This window comes from Dama dama, chromosome 24, assembly GCF_033118175.1.
Source record: "Dama dama isolate Ldn47 chromosome 24, ASM3311817v1, whole genome shotgun sequence".
In the NCBI taxonomy this organism is placed as follows: Eukaryota; Metazoa; Chordata; class Mammalia; order Artiodactyla; family Cervidae; genus Dama; species Dama dama.
Window position 1 is genome coordinate 60,957,756 of NC_083704.1, and position 18,778 is coordinate 60,976,533.

General features: G+C 51.0%; 1 protein-coding gene across 2 annotated transcripts in view; it reads right to left on the reverse strand.

Annotated features, from left to right (window-relative positions):
• SYN2 (synapsin II) overlaps positions 1–18,778 on the reverse strand; it is a 150,375-nt gene that overhangs the window by 7,960 nt on the left and 123,637 nt on the right. For both annotated transcript variants that reach the window (XR_009690403.1, XM_061128915.1), the window contains exons 8-10: positions 15,059–15,133; positions 14,496–14,598; positions 13,055–13,204 (exon numbers count right to left, since the gene is read on the reverse strand). Coding sequence is in view for 1 of the 2 variants with exons in the window: in XM_061128915.1 (XP_060984898.1) it covers positions 13,055–13,204; positions 14,496–14,598; positions 15,059–15,133 (328 nt within the window). In the remaining variant the exon portion in view is untranslated. The remainder of the gene's footprint in view (positions 1–13,054; positions 13,205–14,495; positions 14,599–15,058; positions 15,134–18,778) is intronic.

Below are 18,778 nucleotides of genomic sequence, written 5' to 3' on the forward strand. Positions count from 1 at the left end.
AGCCTTGAGTTGGCTGACTCAGGGGTCAGAGCCACTCTCTGGGCTGGGCTGGAACTCCCTCGGGGAGGGACCTGAAGGAGGGGGGCCGTCTTATGTTTCCCAGGACCCTCCTTACCCAGAGGGAAGGAGTAAGACCTTAATGTTTGTAAAAGTGCTCAAGGCCAAGCTGTTTTTCCCTCTCTAACAGCATAATTGCATTTTATCCAGCACCATGGCTCCACTCCCAGGCTTCCTCTCCTCCCAGCTGTGATTCTGATTATGCCCCGACAGGAGCAGAGACGCCTGTGACTTCAGTTCATCTACCCTTTGCACCGAAGGCAGGGAGCATGTGGAGCCTGAATTCAGCTCAGGGGAGATGCTCCACGAGGCGGGGGGCTGCCAAGTGTGCAGACGGTGATGTCACAGCGGGAGCTTCGGAGGCGAGGCCAGGAGAGGCCCTGCAAGTCCTCAGCATCCCCACTTCCTCTTTCAGTGCTCCTCTCCCTTGTGACAGGCCCCCCCCAGCCCTACTCCCACATTAAAACTGTTCCCCATTCCCATGGGCCCCTGATCTGGCCTTCTATCTGCCTTCCTGCTGCTGCAGGCCTGTTTTCAGCTCCACTGCTGGGAGAGCAAAAGGGCCACTCTTGCCAGCGTCACGGTCTTTCAATGAGAGCACTGCCTACAGCTGTTCTACCAAGAGGATTTCAGGCAGGAGAAGGCAGGGGGGCCTCTGAAATGTCTTTGGTGCCACTGCACCAGAGGGTGCCCATTCTGTCCACAATCCCGACCTCTTACAGATCACAGCAAGAACGCCCACACTTTCCTTTCCCTTCTTGCATGGGGCCTTCAAGGGGGGTCTCACCCCTGACCCTGAAATCCCGAAGCCAGCTAGAGCCCACCCCTTCCAGTCAGCCATCAAGACCCACCAGGCTCTCCGTCTTGGCGTCCAAGATTCACTATTTCCTCCTGACCAACTCTGGTCAGGCCTCTATCATTTCTTGTTTAGACTACTAGAATAGTCTCTCAATTCTTTAGTCTCCTTTCCAATCCATCTTCTGGATACCTATCACCCTCCTAAACTCCTTCTCTAATTGTATCACTTAACTGCTCTAAATGGGCTTCCCTTGTGGCTCAGATGATAAAGAATCCTCCTGCAATGCAGACGACCTGGGTTCTATCCCTGGGTCAGGAAGATCCCCTAGAAAAAGAAATGGCTACCCACTCCAGTATTCTCGCCTGGAGAACTCCCTGGACAGAGGAGCCCGGCGGGCTACAGTCCACGGGGTGGCAAAGAGTCAGACACAACTGAGCAAGTACCATTTTCACTGCTCTAAATAATTTACAGCTAACACTATACACGTGCCAGGCAACACGATGGACAATTTTATGCAGTATTTCCCTTAAGCCTCACAGCAGCTCTCTAAGGTATCAACATCCCCGATTTTTAGATAAGGAAGCTGAGGCCCAGCTAAGTTAGGTAATACAGAGGCAGCTGGCACGCGAGCCCAGGCAGTCTAACCTCCTCTTCCCGTCGCCCACAGGATGACGTCTGCATTCTTCAGGATGACACCAGAAACTTGCTTCAGCATGGCTGGACAGGCCCCTTGAGCCTCTGTCCCTCATGTTCTAAACGTGCCTGCTCCTTCCAGCCTGACCCTGCACTGCTTGTTCTCTAGTCTAGGCCACTCTAGCTTTTATGATAAGTACCCTCCAGAAATACCTTCTCTCCTTTTCAACCAATCCAATCCCACACATCCTGAAGGTCTGAGTCAAATTATACCTCATTTGTGACATCTCTCTTCTGATTGCCCCTTTTGATTGTGGTCTCCTCTCTGAAATCCTATAACAGCACTTAATAGACTGTCTTGTTATCATCTTGAAGGCTGGGATGATGTTTCTATCGCCAGATCCTTGACAGCAAGGACGGTGAGTCTTCACCTTCTCATGAATTCGTAACAATTACAGTGCCCATTTTTTCCAAAGAAAAACTGGGATATATGGCCTGATGTGGTAACTATTTATTTATAAGGTAAAATAGTTAAGATTGGGACTATTTTGGAAATGAAGACTGCCGTCATTCTACCAATGTCACCAGGCACAGGACAGAGCACATAAGAGGTCCTTACTGACTGCTTATTAGATAAACAGCCTGCGGCAACAGTGAAGTCCAAAATGAAGTAGGGTGTGAGTCTTTCAAGAGAAAGACGTCGTTAAACCATAGAGGTCAAACCACCCCATATCTGGGACCAACTAGGATGAACAGCTCTGAAAATGCTCAGGTTAGAGAACTAGAACATGAGGCCTCCTACCTGGGCCTGCCCGCTTGGTGCATAAGGGAAATTCAAAACCATCTCACAGAAGCAGAAATGGTCTCCATCAAGACTGCATAATCCAGTCAAGTTAGTGACACTTCAGGCCCCAGAGTTCTTTCCCATTGTGAGCTCTTCCTGCCCCTGGCCTGGCTGCCAACTGGAAGAGGAGACCATAGGATGGTGTGTGGTAATGGACACACAGGACGCCAGGGCTGCTTTTTTAGCCGAGTGGCCTATCAACCCTACCGCCCAACACACACATGTACACACACACACACACACACACAGACACACACACACACACACACACACACACACACACACTCCATTGGGTCTCCGACAGTAAGTCTTTAAGACTGGGCAGCAGAGTGGAATTTGGGCCTTGGGGTTAGGAAGACGGGTTTAAATCTAAATCTCCCACTTACTAGCTTTGTGACCTTGGGCAAATTATTTTCCCCCTCTGCACCTATCTTTCTTCAAATGGTCCCCATGATATAAAGGGATATTATCCACCTATCTATCTACTACCTATACATCTATCTATTGAGATATCGACAAGTACCTGTCCCTGGCAGGTCCTATATAAGACACTACGGATGATGGTAATAGTGATACCAATGGGTCCTTCCTTCTGAAGCTCTGTCTTCTCTCAGGTCTCACTCGCACCATGGAATACCCCCTTTGGCATGCTCCTGTTCCTGGGCTTCGGGGAACTCGACTCAGCTGTGAAGGTACAGTCTCCTCTGAGCTCCCTGACATGCCCCTGGTGTCACGGTCTCACTGCCTGAGATGGAGTGTTGTTCTTCAGTCACTCAGTTGTGTCCGACTCTTTGCGACCTCTGGACTGCAGCGCGCCAGGCTTCCCTGTCCTTCACCATCTCCCGGAGCTTGCTCAAACTCATGTCCATTGAGTTGGTGATGCCATCCAACCATCTTGTCCTCTGTTATTCCCTTCTTCTCCTGCCTTCGATCTTTCCCAGCCTGAGATGGATACTCAGGTGAAAGACAGAGAAACTCATGCAGTTTGTAGAGCCACTAGACTGGCTCTTGCTGGTCCCCTCCCCCAGGGCCTCAGCTTGTTCCCCTGACAGCTGCCCGTGAGACACCTCAGACTCTGCGCGGAGCAGCTTAAGACGCTCTCCTCCCAGAGAAGTGCTATTTTCAGAGCAGGTTATGGAAGTCCACACGGCACAAGGGCAGAACCAGGGCCCGTGGGCAAAATCTCTGAAAGGCAGACTGTCAGCGGCAGGGAGGACTTCCTATTGCAAAAACAGTGGAAGGGGCATCTTGGGAGGGTGGGTGTGTTCATGCAGAGGCTAGAGAATTACCTGACAGAGATACAGTAGGGAGTACACCTCTATGAAATACGAGACAGGTTAGATGAACACTACGCTTCACCTTCCAACTCTGAGAACGTATGATTCCAGGAAAAACAAAAACTCCCACAGATTAGATTAAGCTCTGATGGTAAAACTCACAGCATGAGCTGCCAGGGGTTAGGGTTTCACCACGAAGCCTGGCCCTGCCTCTCCTCTCTTTAGCCTCAGAATTATATGACTGAGACCCCCAACGGTGACCTGAGCCCACAAGTTCCCTTCTAAAGGCTGCAGAGGAAGAACTCCCAGGAGCTGTCCTTCACGCTGGAGCCTGGGAATGTGCCTGGGCCACCCTTGTCTGGCGCCTGGGGAGCTTCTCTGGCCCCCGCCCCCTGGAGCTTGTGGACCGAAGACTTCCCAGGGGTGACGGGACGGGGAAGGAGAGTCCCCCAGGACCGGCCCTTGCCAGGCTGAGACTCTCTGGCCCCACCCACAAGCCTTCTGTCTGCTGGGGCTGAGGGCCTGCTCCCTGTGGGGTTTGGCTACCATGGAATCTGTCTCCAGTCACCAAGAGCCGCCTGGGATGCCGAATTCCACAGAAGTCTGGCCACTCTGGCGTCACTGCCAAAGCCTGGCCCGTGGCCAGCCCACAGCAGGAACCCAGGGCCAGACTGAGCAGCAGCGTTTCCCTCAGGAAACTGGGTTGACTCAAACAGGTAAGAATGCGAGGTCCACTGCTCGTGCCCAGCTGCACACAAAGAAGGAGGACAGATGGCCTCGCAGCAGCACAAGGAAAAGCCCCAAACAAGCCTGGGCTTACGGAAAGACAAGAAGCTCAGAGGGTGTCAGTGGGCAACGCTGCGGCTGGAGGCGCATCAGTGTCCCAAGGGGAGGTCACCGGTGCACTGCTCTTTGGACGGATAGGCCTCATGACAGAGCAGTGATCACCAGGTCTGTGTGCCTCTTTTAAAGGTGGACACCAGCGCAATAAAATGGGTACGTGGGGCAGACAGGATGGTGAGAAGTGTGAAATGACCTCTCCCCTCATGTGACTTTGGGCAAGTTACTTAATCTTTTGAGTCTCAGTTTCCCAAATGAGCCAAGTCTAAAGGAGTAAATACGGTAACTGGGGACACCCCGAGGACCAGGCAGAAGCTCAAAGTCACTCAGACATGAATTTGATTAAGGTCAAGGGCTGGCATGGGCAGGAGTGAGACTCCTGGCAGCAGTGTTCAAAAGGGCCTGGACAAATTCTCGTCCGAGGAGTCGGGCTGGGGGACGGTGGGAGGGTGGAGGTGGGGTTCTGTAGTCACAGGCTGGCAGCGACTTCTACAGACTCTGGGCCTCCAATTAGGTCCTTTGTGCGCTTTTTTGAGGTGTGAGCCAAGCCCTTCTCAGCTGTGGAGTCTCGAGCCCAGCAAGAAGCCAAGGCTACAGGGTTTGAGCAGGGGTGTCCTGCAGGCGCAGGGTTTGAGAGCGGGCTGCTGCTCCCCATCTAGGCCGACTGGGCTCGGGTCCGCTCTGTTGAGGCCACCAGTGCTGGTGACCAGGGAAGCCAGGGAGGGGACAGCAAGAGAGAGCTGGTGAAGTGTGGAGGCGCTTCCAGGTTGGGAGGCTCCGCGTGGGGCTGAGGAGGAGGAGGGCAAGGGTCCCCAGGGCCAGCTCCCTCCCTTCTCACCGTCCCTGAGCTCTGGGGGCGCATCCAAAGGGCACAGTGAAGGGCACTGCAGAGCGTCTGTGGAACTCGGGGCCAGAAGACCCAGCTCTCCTGCCCAAAAGCTATGTGACCTTGGACAGATCGTTTGCACTCTCTCTGCTGTTATGTAAAACACAGACAGAAACACCAGCTCAAAGCATCTCACGGAAAGGCGATGAGGCTGCGCTTTGTAAACCGCAAAGTGCCAGGTAAAGTAATGATCTGAGCATCATTACTATTATTTGAATACTAATAAATTATCAGTCCAGAGGAGTGAAGCTTTAATGGTAGGATTTCACGCATCAGTGGAGAAGACACTGCCGGGCGGTTTTCTGTCAGCTGCATTAAGCAGTGCACAGTAGCTCCGGGTGGGCAGGGTAGGGTGTGGACTCGGGGCTGGGCTACCCTCTGTGTATCACTGACGTGTTCCAGCAAGGTCCCCGAAGATGCAGTAAAGTCATTTCAAAAACAGTAAATGTTAGCTCCTGAGCTGACTGGAAAGGAAATCACTCGTCTGGGAGAGAAACCAAGTCCAAGGAGGAAGATTTGTGGGGTTGTGCCAAAGGCACGCTTCACGCGCCAGCCTGCGGCTTCAGCAGACAAGCTGTGAGAGAGGAGCTCCCCTCGGAGGTCCCAGCAGGCTGGAGAGCTGAGGAAGGAAAGACACTGAGTGACTCAACTCTTGAGGGCCGCTGGCCAGAGTCCAGCTGCCCCCACCACGGAGGAAAGCCTGTGCTTGCTCAGCATATCTGAGACAGGAAATTGGGAAAGGGTCTCAGGGTCTGGCCCCAGGAAAGAGGCCAGGCCAAGCTCCTCGCTGGACACATCACCGAGCTATTCTGATCGGCTCCCCAGGCCCTGCTCCCCCGGTCCAGGACCCCAGGGGGAATGAGGCAGCGGGAAGGAATGTGGCCGGGAGGTTGTAGGTTCAGCCAGAGCAAAGGGGACAGCATGTTTCCAGGCACCTTGGGACCTTTCTAGGATCACTCCTGCTGTCCCGAGAGCCCACCTTCCCTCTGCTGAGAGGTTACAAAAGGCACCCAGGGACCTGCTCCTCCTCCTCGAGTGAGGGGAGCTGCTGCTCTGAGGGCAGGGGCATGTCCTGGACTGCAGCTCTCCCATGATCAGTGATTTCCTATGGACACCAGAAAGGTCCCGTGGGGTGGTCCATGAGACCTAAGGGGGCCCCGAGGGCTGGGTCACCCGAGGTCAGAATGTCAGTGACAAGTGATTAAAGATGTCCCTTACAAGTTAAGACAGCCCCAAAATAGTCAGTTTCCCTGAATAGTCTGTTAAGGGATCTGATCACTAGTGACTTTATATGAACCTGCCTCAAAACTCACATTTTCAGCTTACACTCACTGGGGAAAAAATTCCCTAAAGCGGTCCAACTGTGGGAAGCAGGAAGGCCTTTCTTTGCCTGAAATTTACTTTTTCTGAGCTGAGTGAAGCCCTCTGAGGCCTGTGTTTGGGGTCTGAATTGCATCTCCTCCCTAACTGCCTGGCCCTTTAGATTCCAATCTCGGACCCCTTCTGAATCTCGGGTCTCCTTGTACTCGAGAGACTTCAGAGCCCTTTGCAGCTGGAAAAACCTAGCTGGAAACGTTTCTGAGTATCTCTCTGGGCCAGAGAATCAGTGAAAAAGGACTTGCATAATGCCCCGCCAGAAGCCCAAGGCCAGAGGTTATCGGGCCCCAGTCCTTCAATTTGGGACACTCATCACTGCTTTTCCAGGTCTCTGGCTAGCGCATGGCCTGAATCACAGTATCTCAGACCTGCAAGGAGATTGTTAAGAGCTGCCTGTTCCAACAGCCCTAGCCTCCAGCCCAGCCTTTCACCATGTGCCTGAGGAGTGGCTTGGACATCAGCAGTGACGTGGTAGCCACGTACCGCTTCCCCAAGCAGCCATTTCCCCTCTCAGCATCAGAGATTTTACTCATGTCTTCTAATAAGCCTGCCTTTGGCACCGGATCCACCCCATGACAGCTGTCAGAGAGCTGAAGATATGGAGTCACAGGCTCCCTGAGACTTCGGCTGCTCCACGGCAGCCCTTTTAACTTCTGCTCATAGAACGGATCTGCCAAATGCCCCAACCTCTGGGTCTCTCTCCTCTGAGCACCTGCCTTGTTACGCTGTGACTCTCGGATGGGAAGCGACATTGGAGGTGTGCTATGATCAGCTCAAGATTGAGGAAGAGCCTCATGTTCTTCCTGGACACATTATGTGCGTTCATGTTTCCAAAGGCTGAATCTTAGCATCTTAGACCCTCAGGGGTCTAACTCACAGCCAGATAGAAAGACCAGGGGTGGGTTTCTGAAAACCCTTCATGAGCAATTCAGCCCTTTGGCTCTGGAAGATTTTATTGGGGAATAAAAAGCAGAGCCGTGTGATAGGAAATGACAACAACTAGACACACGAATAAGAGCCCAGGACACCTCCTCTGTGGGCGTGACCCGAATGCTCCGTCCACCTGCAGTTCTGCCCCTGTGGTTCCTGGGGTCTCCCCAGAGGAGACCTGCTCCTGCTCCTGGAGGAGCAGACCCCCTCCAGGGACCCAGGATGTGATGAGGCCCAGCTCAGATCCCAGGCGACAGGACCCAGGACCGGGAGTGAGAAGGGGAGAGGAGAGCAGGCCTGAGGGGGAGGCTCTGCAGGCATGTAGCCTGGAGGTTTTGGCCGGCACTGGCCACCAGGTGTCACTGCCACCTTGAGAACGGCACTCCAAGTGGAGGGTCTCTCAGGGCAGCCCTGAAGCTAGCAGGCCAGCCAGGGCGAGGCCAAGATGATAAGGGTTTGCCACTCACTCCTGCTCTCAGCGACTTCGTGCCTCTCACACCCCTGTCCCTATTCCTCTGAACTGGGCCTGGCAGCTGGCCTGGGCCCAGCCCCATGACTTTGCTCTCTGCTTCTTACAATTACTCCACTGAGGCGGCTGGCTGACAAGGTAAGGGAGGCCCTCTGCTCACCTCCCCCACTCCTAACCTCCTTCAGGCTTTCTTTTAGAGTCACAGAAACAAACCAAAGCTCTAATGAGGGAGCTGTAGGCAAGGAGAGAGAGGGAGAAAGACAGAAAGGTCGGCAACGGCTAGTCATAAGAGGATGACAGAGGATGAAATGGTTGGATGGCATCACTGACTTGATGGAGATGAATTTGAGCAAGCTCCGGGAGTTGGTGATGGACAGGGAAGCCTGGTGTGCTGCAGTCCATGGGGTCAGAAGAGGCAGACACGACCGAGCAACTGAACTGAACTGAAGTCTGTCCTGGTCTTGACCTAGAATATGGGCAAGAAGCAGCATCTGGGGCTTGTGACACAGGCCAGAGTCTCCCGCAGCCTGAGCTGCCAGAGCCACAGAAGAATGAGGCCAGGACTGGGGAGCCTGATGGTGAGGAGCGGACCAGAGTTAGTGGCAGCACCCATGGGCTCAGATTGCCATTCAAAGCCCTGGCTGAGGCCCAGGTAAACTCGCTTTGATTTGCATCTCTTCCATTTAGACTCAACCAAATTCATTCAGAGCTCCACCCCAAGTCCAGTGCGCTGCTAGGGCTGTTAAAGACACTTATTACAACCAGGAATTCGTCCAACAAATATGTATTGCACTGGCAGATCAAGGGAGAAGTAAGTGGGAGTGGTTTATCACTGTCATTTATATAGAATGGCTACCACGTAGTGATAATAAAAAAGCAGACAGATTTGGTTTTTGTACAGACTGACTGTACTGGGCAGACCACACCTACAGCGCTCCTTTAGTGTAGCCAGGATGCCTCTGCCAGACCTGAGACACAGCAGTTGAGTAAGAATCAGTTATATGATCACAAAGGAGCCAGTCACGCAAAACTACAGAAAGAATTTGTCAGAGAGAGGACACAGCTAACACAAAGGCCTGTACCAGTGTGGTAAGGGCATGGTGGGCATGAGCTAGGATGGTATGAAGATGTTGCATTTATCCCTGTCACCCCAAGTCTATTAATTAATTTTAAGCACATAGTTTGGGCTAGGCCTATGCTGGTCAGAGAAAACACGGACAAATAAGGCTTGAAAGTATTTGAGAGACATTTGCTAAATTAATTTAATTATGTATGCAGTAAAGAATTTGGCCTTGCCCAAAGAAAGATCTGGCCCTTATTCACAATCCCCCTCCCTGCGTTGGGAAGTAGCCTCTGCACTCTTTGGAATTTCCTGAGTGACAGGAGTGTCTTTGTTATTCAAGGTGGGGGCCCCCTCAGACCACCCCTGATGGTGCATGATAATGAGGTGACTCAGGGTGGAACCCTCAGGCCCTGTGGTATTAGACTGACCTCCAGGGAGGGGAAAGTTGGAGACGCCAGAGTTCAAGGAGATGATCAATCAATCCAGCAAGCTTATGAAATGAAACCCCAAACAAAACCCCTGGACACTGGAATTCAGGTGAGCTTCCCTGGTTGGCAACACTCCCCGTGCCGGATCAGTGACAGAGGCCAGAGACTAACACATCCTAAGGACAAAAGCAGCTCTGGGTTTGGAACGCTCCTAAACTCTGCCCTGTGCAGCCTTCTTGGGCCTTTATTTTTGGATCTATGTCCTTTCCCATAATGCACCTGGGAGTACAGCAGCTTTCAGGAAGTTCTGTGAGTACTTTCAGAGAATCCTCGAACCTGAGGGTGCTCTGGGGAAGTGTCTGAACTTTCTGCTCGTGGCAGGAGTAAGGGTAGTCTGTGGAGGACTTGCCTTCAGATTTCGCAGTTGGGCTGACCTCAGGTTTCTTGTGACCTCAGAAAGGGAATCTAAAGAAAGGGATCTAAAGATTGTCTCTCCCAGTTCCATTTTACAGGTGAGGAAGCAGGTCCAGAGGTAGGAAGGGACTCACCCACAGTCATGTAACATCCCGGCACAGGGCGGCTGGCCCCTGCGCGTCTTGACTCCCAGCACACTGTGCTTTCTGCAGTATCCTGTTGTAACTTCAACTGTGAAGCTCAGTGGGGAAAAACTTACCCTGAAGCCACGAGGGCTTTGCTGCAAGGAATTTTTACAGGCCTCCTGTGTTTAGGGAAGCTCACTCCTTACCAGGTTTCCTGCCTTGACTCTGAGGGCTTTCTCTTTAAAATATTTAAGTTGAAGTATTTAATGTTCACAAAGCAAGGGAATCACATGAAAGAAGAATCAATGCTTTCATTGGGTGAAAACACTTTTTTAGGGGGAAAGTCTTTCTTTGTTACTGAAATTTTATAATTTTCAAATAATTAAAATTTGAACTGAACTGAAAAGTTCAGCTAGAACTAGAAAAGTTCAGCTAGAAAAGATCTTCGTGAATTTCTTGGTTCAACCCTTCCTTTTACACACAGAGATGCTGAGGCGGAGAAAGAAAAGGAAGTCTACCCAAGGCGACCTCATGAGTCAGTGGCAAGGACAGACTGAACTCAGGTCTCCTGACCCTCGGCACAGCCTTCAGTCCAGTCAGAATGATTTTCCTATAGCAGCCAAGAGAGTGCGCACACGTTTATAAAAGTCCTGAAGGGACCTTCACAGGGTCCCAGAGCAGCCCGTTTTTGTTTATCTTGCCTGGGCAACACTGGCTGTCTTACTGTGTCATAAATTCTTTAAGCAGCTACCAGATACTCTCTATTTCTCAGGGGGTTGGGGGAAAAGGGACTCTTGTCACTCTTCCTATAGAGCAGGAATGAGCAACCATCTGCCAATCCCACCACTGAGACAGCTAGGACCAGAAGACACCTTGATGCCATCAGATTTACTAAATCATAAAATCTACTGCAGGCCTGATATTATTTCAACCAGGAAAATCTATCACCTCTAGTTAAGCACAATATTTAAATAATGGGCTTATAGCTCTAACAAGCAACTAAGGTATGCTACCCTCCCTTCTCCATGGGATCTTCCTGGCCCAGGGACTGAACCCTGATCTCCTCCACTGCAGGCAGATTCTTTACCATCTGAGCCACCAGCGAAGCCCTACAGAAGGTGTGTAACACACACAAGAGTTAATCTGTGGCAACATCCGGCCTCATGGGCTACTCTCAACTTGGGCACAAAGATAGCACAGACATAAGTTAGCCCATAAGCTCTCATCTATCCAGCATCAGTCAAGATGGAAGGAGAATTCTACTCGAAGAGATCTTTAAAGTTCAAAAGGTATTTAGATATCATCTTGTATTAATGGGGGTGGAGAAAGGGCGGAGGAGACAGATTGAGAGAGGGTACTGATTTACCGCTTGCCATGTGGTTTTATTTTAGTCATTTTCTACAGAAACACTTCTTATACATCATATTTCTGGCCTTCTTGACCAGCGTATGAAACACTGACTAAAATGCAATCCTTTCCTGAGGGTTCAGCTCCATTGTTATGACTGTAAACTTGTTTCTATGCTATGATTCTGTGATGTTCAAATGATGAGAAGGTAAATGTGGGGGTAATTTGCTTCTATACTAAATAACCCAGACAAGTTTATACTTTTTTACCCCTCTTTTTCTTCTTTCTTACCATACGATTTCAAGAATCCAATTACTTGGTTCCAGATTACAGCATAATCCCAGCAAAGCACTGATCTTTAGAAAAGGGAGAGACGATCTCAAAGCCAAAGACTGGAGGAAACCTACACCCAGAGGATGCTTACTTATATAGTAACACAGGTAGCCTTTATTGAGCATTTATGATATGCTATGCCATAGTTTATGTTCTTTACTTCATTTGAGCCTTGTAACAACCCTAGAATACAGGTGCTATTGTTCAGATCTCTCCTGAGTCAGAGATACAGTCCTTGTTCAAGGTCACAAAGCCAGTAAACTATCAAACTTGGAGAGTTCTTGCATCAAAGCCCACATTCTGAGTTCGATTCCACCTCCTTAAATGTCTGAAGTAGGATCTTGAAAGCAAGATCGCTGAGAGATTTTCATTTACAAGTAATAAAACCTGAACCCTAGAAAGGGTAACTTCCCCCCAAAGTCACACAGCCATTTGGAGCTAGACTAGGACTCAGTTCTTGGATTCACTGTTTCAAGTTGTTACAACTCTATTACACAGTGGAGGGAAGAGTTTAGCAATATTTTTGAAAAATGAGCTACATCCTAGATGGACTAAAGGCCCTCAGGCCCAGGGTCCCTGCCTTTCTTTGGCCCATTCTCGAGCCACAGGGCCTGAGGGTCCACAAAAGCTTCAGTGTGGATCTCCCACTAGACCTGTGGCTGGAGTACTGTCATTGTGGATGTGACTGACCTGAGTCACACACCACAGGCAACTAGGAAGCTGCCTCATCTCCCCCAGGGAGGAAAGCAGAGTTCTCATCTGAGTTCTACCTGTCACTCTCTCTCTCTCCCAGAATGAGGGACCAGACTCTCCCCCTCTCCAGACCAGCAGGTGTCTCAGAAACACCCTTCTTTCTCTACAAATGTGACAGACCCCTCAGGCACTGAACAGCTCATGAGAGACCTGACCCAGCCCTTCCTCAGAGACCTCCCAGGTTACAAGTCCCAGGGGGAACAGGGTCTAGTTCCCTGGAGTCCTCAAGTTCAGAGGGGAGGGATGTGATACTCCATCTCCGGACAGTTAAACAGCTGATCCTGCAGATTGCTAATGAGGAGGTTTCTATAAGGGGTGATGGAAGATAATCTCAGAGGGGAGGGAAGGGAAAGAGAGGGAGAAGGAAAAGACTCCAGAGAGTCTACCCAGGCCTGTGGGTATCTGACCTCTGCTCCTCTGTCTGCCGCAGTGGGCTAGGCAAGAATCTGTGGCTGCCCTTGTGTCTCCTTCCTGCTTACCTGTGGCTGCTGGGTGGTCAAGGGTCTCTGAGGAGAGAGGACAGGGGTCCTCGACAGCAGCTGGTTCATCTTGCTGACTACCAGCTCAGTGATGAGCTGTCTGTCCTCCGCCTGGTGCTCCCCAATCAGCGGCATACTACAGTCCATGACCTGGTGGGGGAAGGGAACCCGGTTAGGAAAGGAGACGCCCACGGCCTGGGACCGTCTTTCAGAACGAGCAGGACTTAAGCCAGCAGAGGTAGGCTGGGGTGAAGTGGGTGCTTGTGTCTTCAGTTGGCATGCCTCCATTCCCTTCTCCTGCAGCCTGGGCCTTGGGCCTCCCCAGACTGCATGTGGGTCAGGGCTCAGCGGGACTTCAGTCTGGCGACTGAGGGTGGTGGGCAGAGGGAGGGGGCAGGCAGGTAGTCCAGCCCCGGGCTCTGAGGCTGGCAGGCAGGGGAGCAGGGACACGCCCTTAACTCCGGTGAGGAGAAGGCAGTTCTCTCCTCTGTGACTCTTCTCCCACACAACCTCTGTCCCCACTGAGACTCTGCCCATTAAACGACTGGCTTCCTGCCTTTGCTCATGACCTGGGATGACTTCACTTTCACCACCGAGCCAATGCCTCCTGTACCTCAAGGTCCAGATCAATGTTTTCCTCCTATAGGAAGTGTCTGCCTGCCCAGGATCACAGACTCCACAGTTCAACTCTCTCATTCAGGGATAAGAAAACCAAGGCCCACCAAGAGGAGGGTGGTATGACCATCTAGAAGTTACATGCCGAGCAGGCCACGGAGTAGATTCTGAAGCCCACTTTGGGCTCCAGACATGAATCCTCTGTAAATACCACTGACACCTGGCAAGGAGCCTTTCCTGCTCCCGGGAAGACTGGACGGGAACGTGTGTGAAGGACACCTACAGCTGCTGACTCTCCCTTTAACGTGGGAAAAGGGTCAGCAAGGTTGTGCCAGAGGCCCAGACGGAGTCAAGTGTCTCCAGGGTTCAGAGAAGGGCTAAGAAGAATCTCCTGCGTCCAGGAGACCTGAGCTCTAGCCAAGCTGAGACACCAACTCGCTGTGTGGCTTTGCTTGTGGCATCAGGCCTCCACTCTCACACTGGCAGAGCAGACTGGACCCAGTGATTCCCAAGGCCAGCTTCCGGAGACTAAGAACGGCAAAACGACTGAAGGCTTCCCGGAGGAGTGGCCGGCTAGGACCCCGGAGCCCAGGTCTGGCATCTCTCACCGGTGGTGTGGGTCAGCCCTGCTGGTTAGAAACCACAGCTGCACTGGCGGCTGTGTGGCTCTGCACACTCCCCAGCTGTGTCACCTGGGAACCTTCCCGCGGCTCAGGAGACTCTAACCTAACTGCAGTCCGCGCTCCCATGCAGCTCTCAAGCTAAGAGCTTGGCCTCCAGCCCTGGGGCTCGTCTCTTACTGAGATACTCTTTGGGCCAGACTTACCTCAAAAATATAGTCTTTCCCATCTTTGCCATGCACAGCTTTGACGGCACAGATGTCCAGGCCACCGAACATCTCAGAGCAGGTGTCCACCCACAGCTTGTACCTGGAGTGGGGTGGGGGAGTGTCCTGAGGCTGGGGTACTAGCTCCCACCTAGCCTGCTTGTGGTCATGCTATCCTGGCTGCCTCTACCTCTCATGGGTGCACCCCCCAGCCCTCCTCCCATCAATCAAGCACACTGCCCTCTTGCTTTGCTCTCTAGGCCCTCTCTGCCTTCCCAAGCTTAGAGCAGGTCTCACCTACTCTAGGCAGCCTCCCTCAGCTGTTCAGCCCACAGTAACTCCTCCTGCCCTGGAGCGTCTATGGCAAGTCCAGTCTTTATCTCCACCATTCTCCATCATATCTCCAGTCCTGCCTGATCTTCTTAACTGGGATTTGGGCCTTTGTGTTCCATCTGTCTGGCCAGATTAGAGGCTCCCTTCGGGAAGGACTTGTTTCTTACACCTCCTCTTCTCCAGAAGCCGCCCTCACCAGACAGGGGAGTTGCCCCCCTCCCCTCGCTCACCGGTCTGACATGGCAATCTGCTCCAGCATTGCGGAGCCAGTGTTTGTCTTCCAGTTCCCTGAGATCGACGTCCTCCTGCAACAAGGCCCCGCCAAGACGGGTCAGTGAACTGCACTGCGCTGACGGCTCATGGTCACTGTCCCCACCTGCCTCTCCCACCAAGAGCCTGGGGGCCTGTCTGCTGAGCCGAGAGCCTGGCTTCTGCTGCCAAACCCCCAACCCACAATGCTCTCCTCCTTTCTACAAGAATCCAGCCTAGGTTGCCCTGACGCCCTGGAGCCTTCCCTGATCTTTTCAACCTGATGAGCGCTTGATCTCCTTACAATTCCTAGAGGATTTTGCCTCCACCTCTCTTCAAATCCTGTGTCTACTTTTTACTTTAGTTATCTGAGCTAAGTCTTCTGTCCACAAATCTATTAACCACTTGAAGATATATATTGTGTCTTGTACTTTGGCCACCTGATGAGAACAGTTGACTCATTGGAAAAGACCCTGGTGCTGGGAAAGATTGAGGGCAGGAGGACAAGAGGGTGGCAGAGGATGAGACGGTTGGATGGCATCACTGACTCAATGGACAAGTTTGAGCAAACTCCAGGAGATAGTGAAGGATAGGGAAGCCATGGGGTTGCAAAGAGTCAGACACAACTGAGCAACTAGACAATAACAACAAATTGTGTCTAGTGAGACACAGATGTATAGAACAGACTTTTGGACTCTGTGGGAGAAGGCGAGGGTGGGATGATCTGAGAGAATAGCATTGAAACATGTATATTATCAAGTGTGAAATAGATCGCCAGCCCAGGTTGGATGCATGAGACAAGTGCTCAGGGCTGGTGCACTGGGAAGACCCAGAGGGATGGGATGGGGAGGGAGGTGGGAAGGGGGATCGGGATGGGGAACACATGTAAATCCATGGCTGATTCATGTCAGTGTATGGCAAAAACCACCACAATATTGTAAAGCAATTAGCCTCCAACTAATAAAAAAAAAAATATAGATTAGTACAGAAGAAAAAAATATTGTGTCTAGTATTCCCATCAGCCTACCCACTTGGCATCTATCTGGGCTGACTTGGTATGCACAAGCTGAATTCTATTGGTCCTGGAAATACCCTCAAGACTCCAGTGAATATCTTCCCATGGCTTCCTTACTAGCTCACTTATTCTTTCAACAGTTAACACTGAGGGCCTACAGTATCAGCACTGTGGCTCTGGACAAGCTGGTTGACCTCTTCAGGCTTAAGTTGCCTCATCCCTCACATGGAGCTCATGGAGTCAAGACCCCAAGCCTTCTCTTTTGTGCCCTCTGCATCCTCCATCTGTGACCACAAGTTAGATAGAGTCAATTAGTCTTGGACTAAGGAGGAGGCAATTGACCTGGTTTCTGGTTCTGGATTTGCTCTTGACTGGCTGGGTGACCTTGGGTGAATCACCTCACCTCTCTGAGCCTTCCTTATCCTTCTGTAAACACAGGGTTGTCATGAGGACCAAATGATACAGGTTTTAAGTAAACTGTAAATTAGTCTTCACTGAGACACAGTCAAGAGGAAGGGGATGGCCCAGGGACAGAAAAGCCACGCTCACCCACTTGCTACCACAGTCACTTGCTACCACATGCTGGCCTTGTCACTCACTATCACTGGAGACTGATGATGTGATTCTCTGCTCAGCAGTTCTCAGGAGTATCCTCCCTGAAGATCCAATACCAGATGCTGGGAAACCAAGGCAGGTTCTTCAGAGCCCTGCGCCAGCCCAGAGAGCCGACCCTTACGGCAGTGACAACGCCTCACATCTGTACAGTGCCGATTCCCTTCCAAGGCTGCTCCATCCCAAATCCCTCACCAGAGCCTCACTGAAAATTATCTGGTGTGAGTAGGCTGCAATTTTTGCCCCTGCTTTACAGACGAGGAGATTGAGACTCAGAAAGGTTTGCTGACTCGTCCAAGATTTTATATCTAGTCAAACTAGGTTCACATGCTAGCAAGGTAATGTTCAAAATCCTTCAAGCTAGGCTTCAGCAGAACATGAACTTTCAGATGAACAAGCTGGATTTAGAAAAGGCAGAGGAACCAGAGACCAAATTGCCAACATCTGCTGGATCATAGAAAAAGCAAGGGAATTCCAGAAAAACATCTACTTCTACATTATTGGCTACGATAAAGCCTTTGACTGTGTGGATCACAACAAACTGTGGGAAATTCTTAAAGAGACAGGAATAGCAGACCACCTTATCTGTCTTCTGAGAAACCTGTATGCAGGTCAAGAAGCAACAGTTAAAATTGGACATGGAACAACAGACTGGTTCCAAATTGAGAAAGGAGTATGTCAAGGCTGTATGTCACCCTGTTTATTTAATTTATATGCAGAGTATATCATGTGAAATGCCGGGCTGGATGAATCACAAGCTGGAATCAAGATTGCCGGGAGAAATATCAACAACCTCAGATATGCTGATGATACCACTCTAATGGCAGAAAATGAAGAGGAACTAAAGAGCCTCTTGATGAGGATGAAAGAACAGAGTGAAAAAGCTGGCTTAAAATTCAACATTGGAAAAACTAAGGTCATGGCATCCAGCTCCATCACTTCATGGCAAATAGATGGGGAAAAGTGGAAACAGTGGCAGATTTTCTTCTCTTGGGCTCCAAAATCACTGTGGATGGTGACTGCAGCCATGAAATTAAAAGATGCTTTCTCCTTGGAAGAAAAGCTATGACAAACCTAGATAGCACATCAAAAAAGCAGAGACATTACTTTGCTGACAAAGGTCTGTACATCAAAGCATGTATGTATGGATCGAGTCATGTATGGATGTGAGAGTTGGACCATAAAGAAGGCTGAGTGCCAAAGAATTGGTGCTTTCCAACTGTGGTGCTGGAGAAGGCTCTTGACAGTCCCTTGGACTGCAAGGAGATCAAATCAGCCAATCCTAAAAGAAATCAACCCTGAATATTCACTGGAAGGACTGGTGCTGAAACTGAAGCTCCAATCCTTTGACCACCTGATGCAAAGGGGTAACTCATTGGAAAAGACCCTGACACTGGGAAAGATTGAGGGCAAGAAGAGAAATGGGCAGCAGAGGATGAGATGCTTGGATGGCATCAACAACTCAATGGACATAAGTCTGAGCAAATTCCAGGAGATAGTGAAGGACAGGGAAGCCTGGTGTGCAGCAGTTCCTGGAGTCGCAGAGTCGAATGCAACTTAGTGACTAAACAACAAGCCCAGGACTCTTGGTTCCCTCATTGGGTTTCGCTTTCCCCTACACCCCACTGCCTAGTTCAGAAAAGATGAACAACTCACAGTTGAGTGGCTTGCTCTATGTGAACAGAAACACAAAGACAGATCAGAGTAAAAATAATGCTGCCTTCCTAGCACTGGTGGTTCATAGGTGTGCTCCTGTGACCAGGCTGGGCCAAGTCCCTCACTTCCTTGTCCGCAGCACAAGGCCATGGTACATAATAGGGTGTCAGAAACTTCTGAGTGAGTAATAGCAAAGCCCCTTATACTTCATACCTTTCTCTAACAATGGGATGCCAGGCACAGATCCATGATGGCTACCTGGGGCACATGGGAGCAGAGGGGAACCTGAGAAGCCATTCAGGGACAGCTCAATGGCCACTCGGGACTCACAGGCCATCCGACCTCCACAGAGGGACCCCCCTTATTGCTGACTGACAGACAGCAGCGGGGGCGGTGCACTCTTCCCACCAACCCTCGC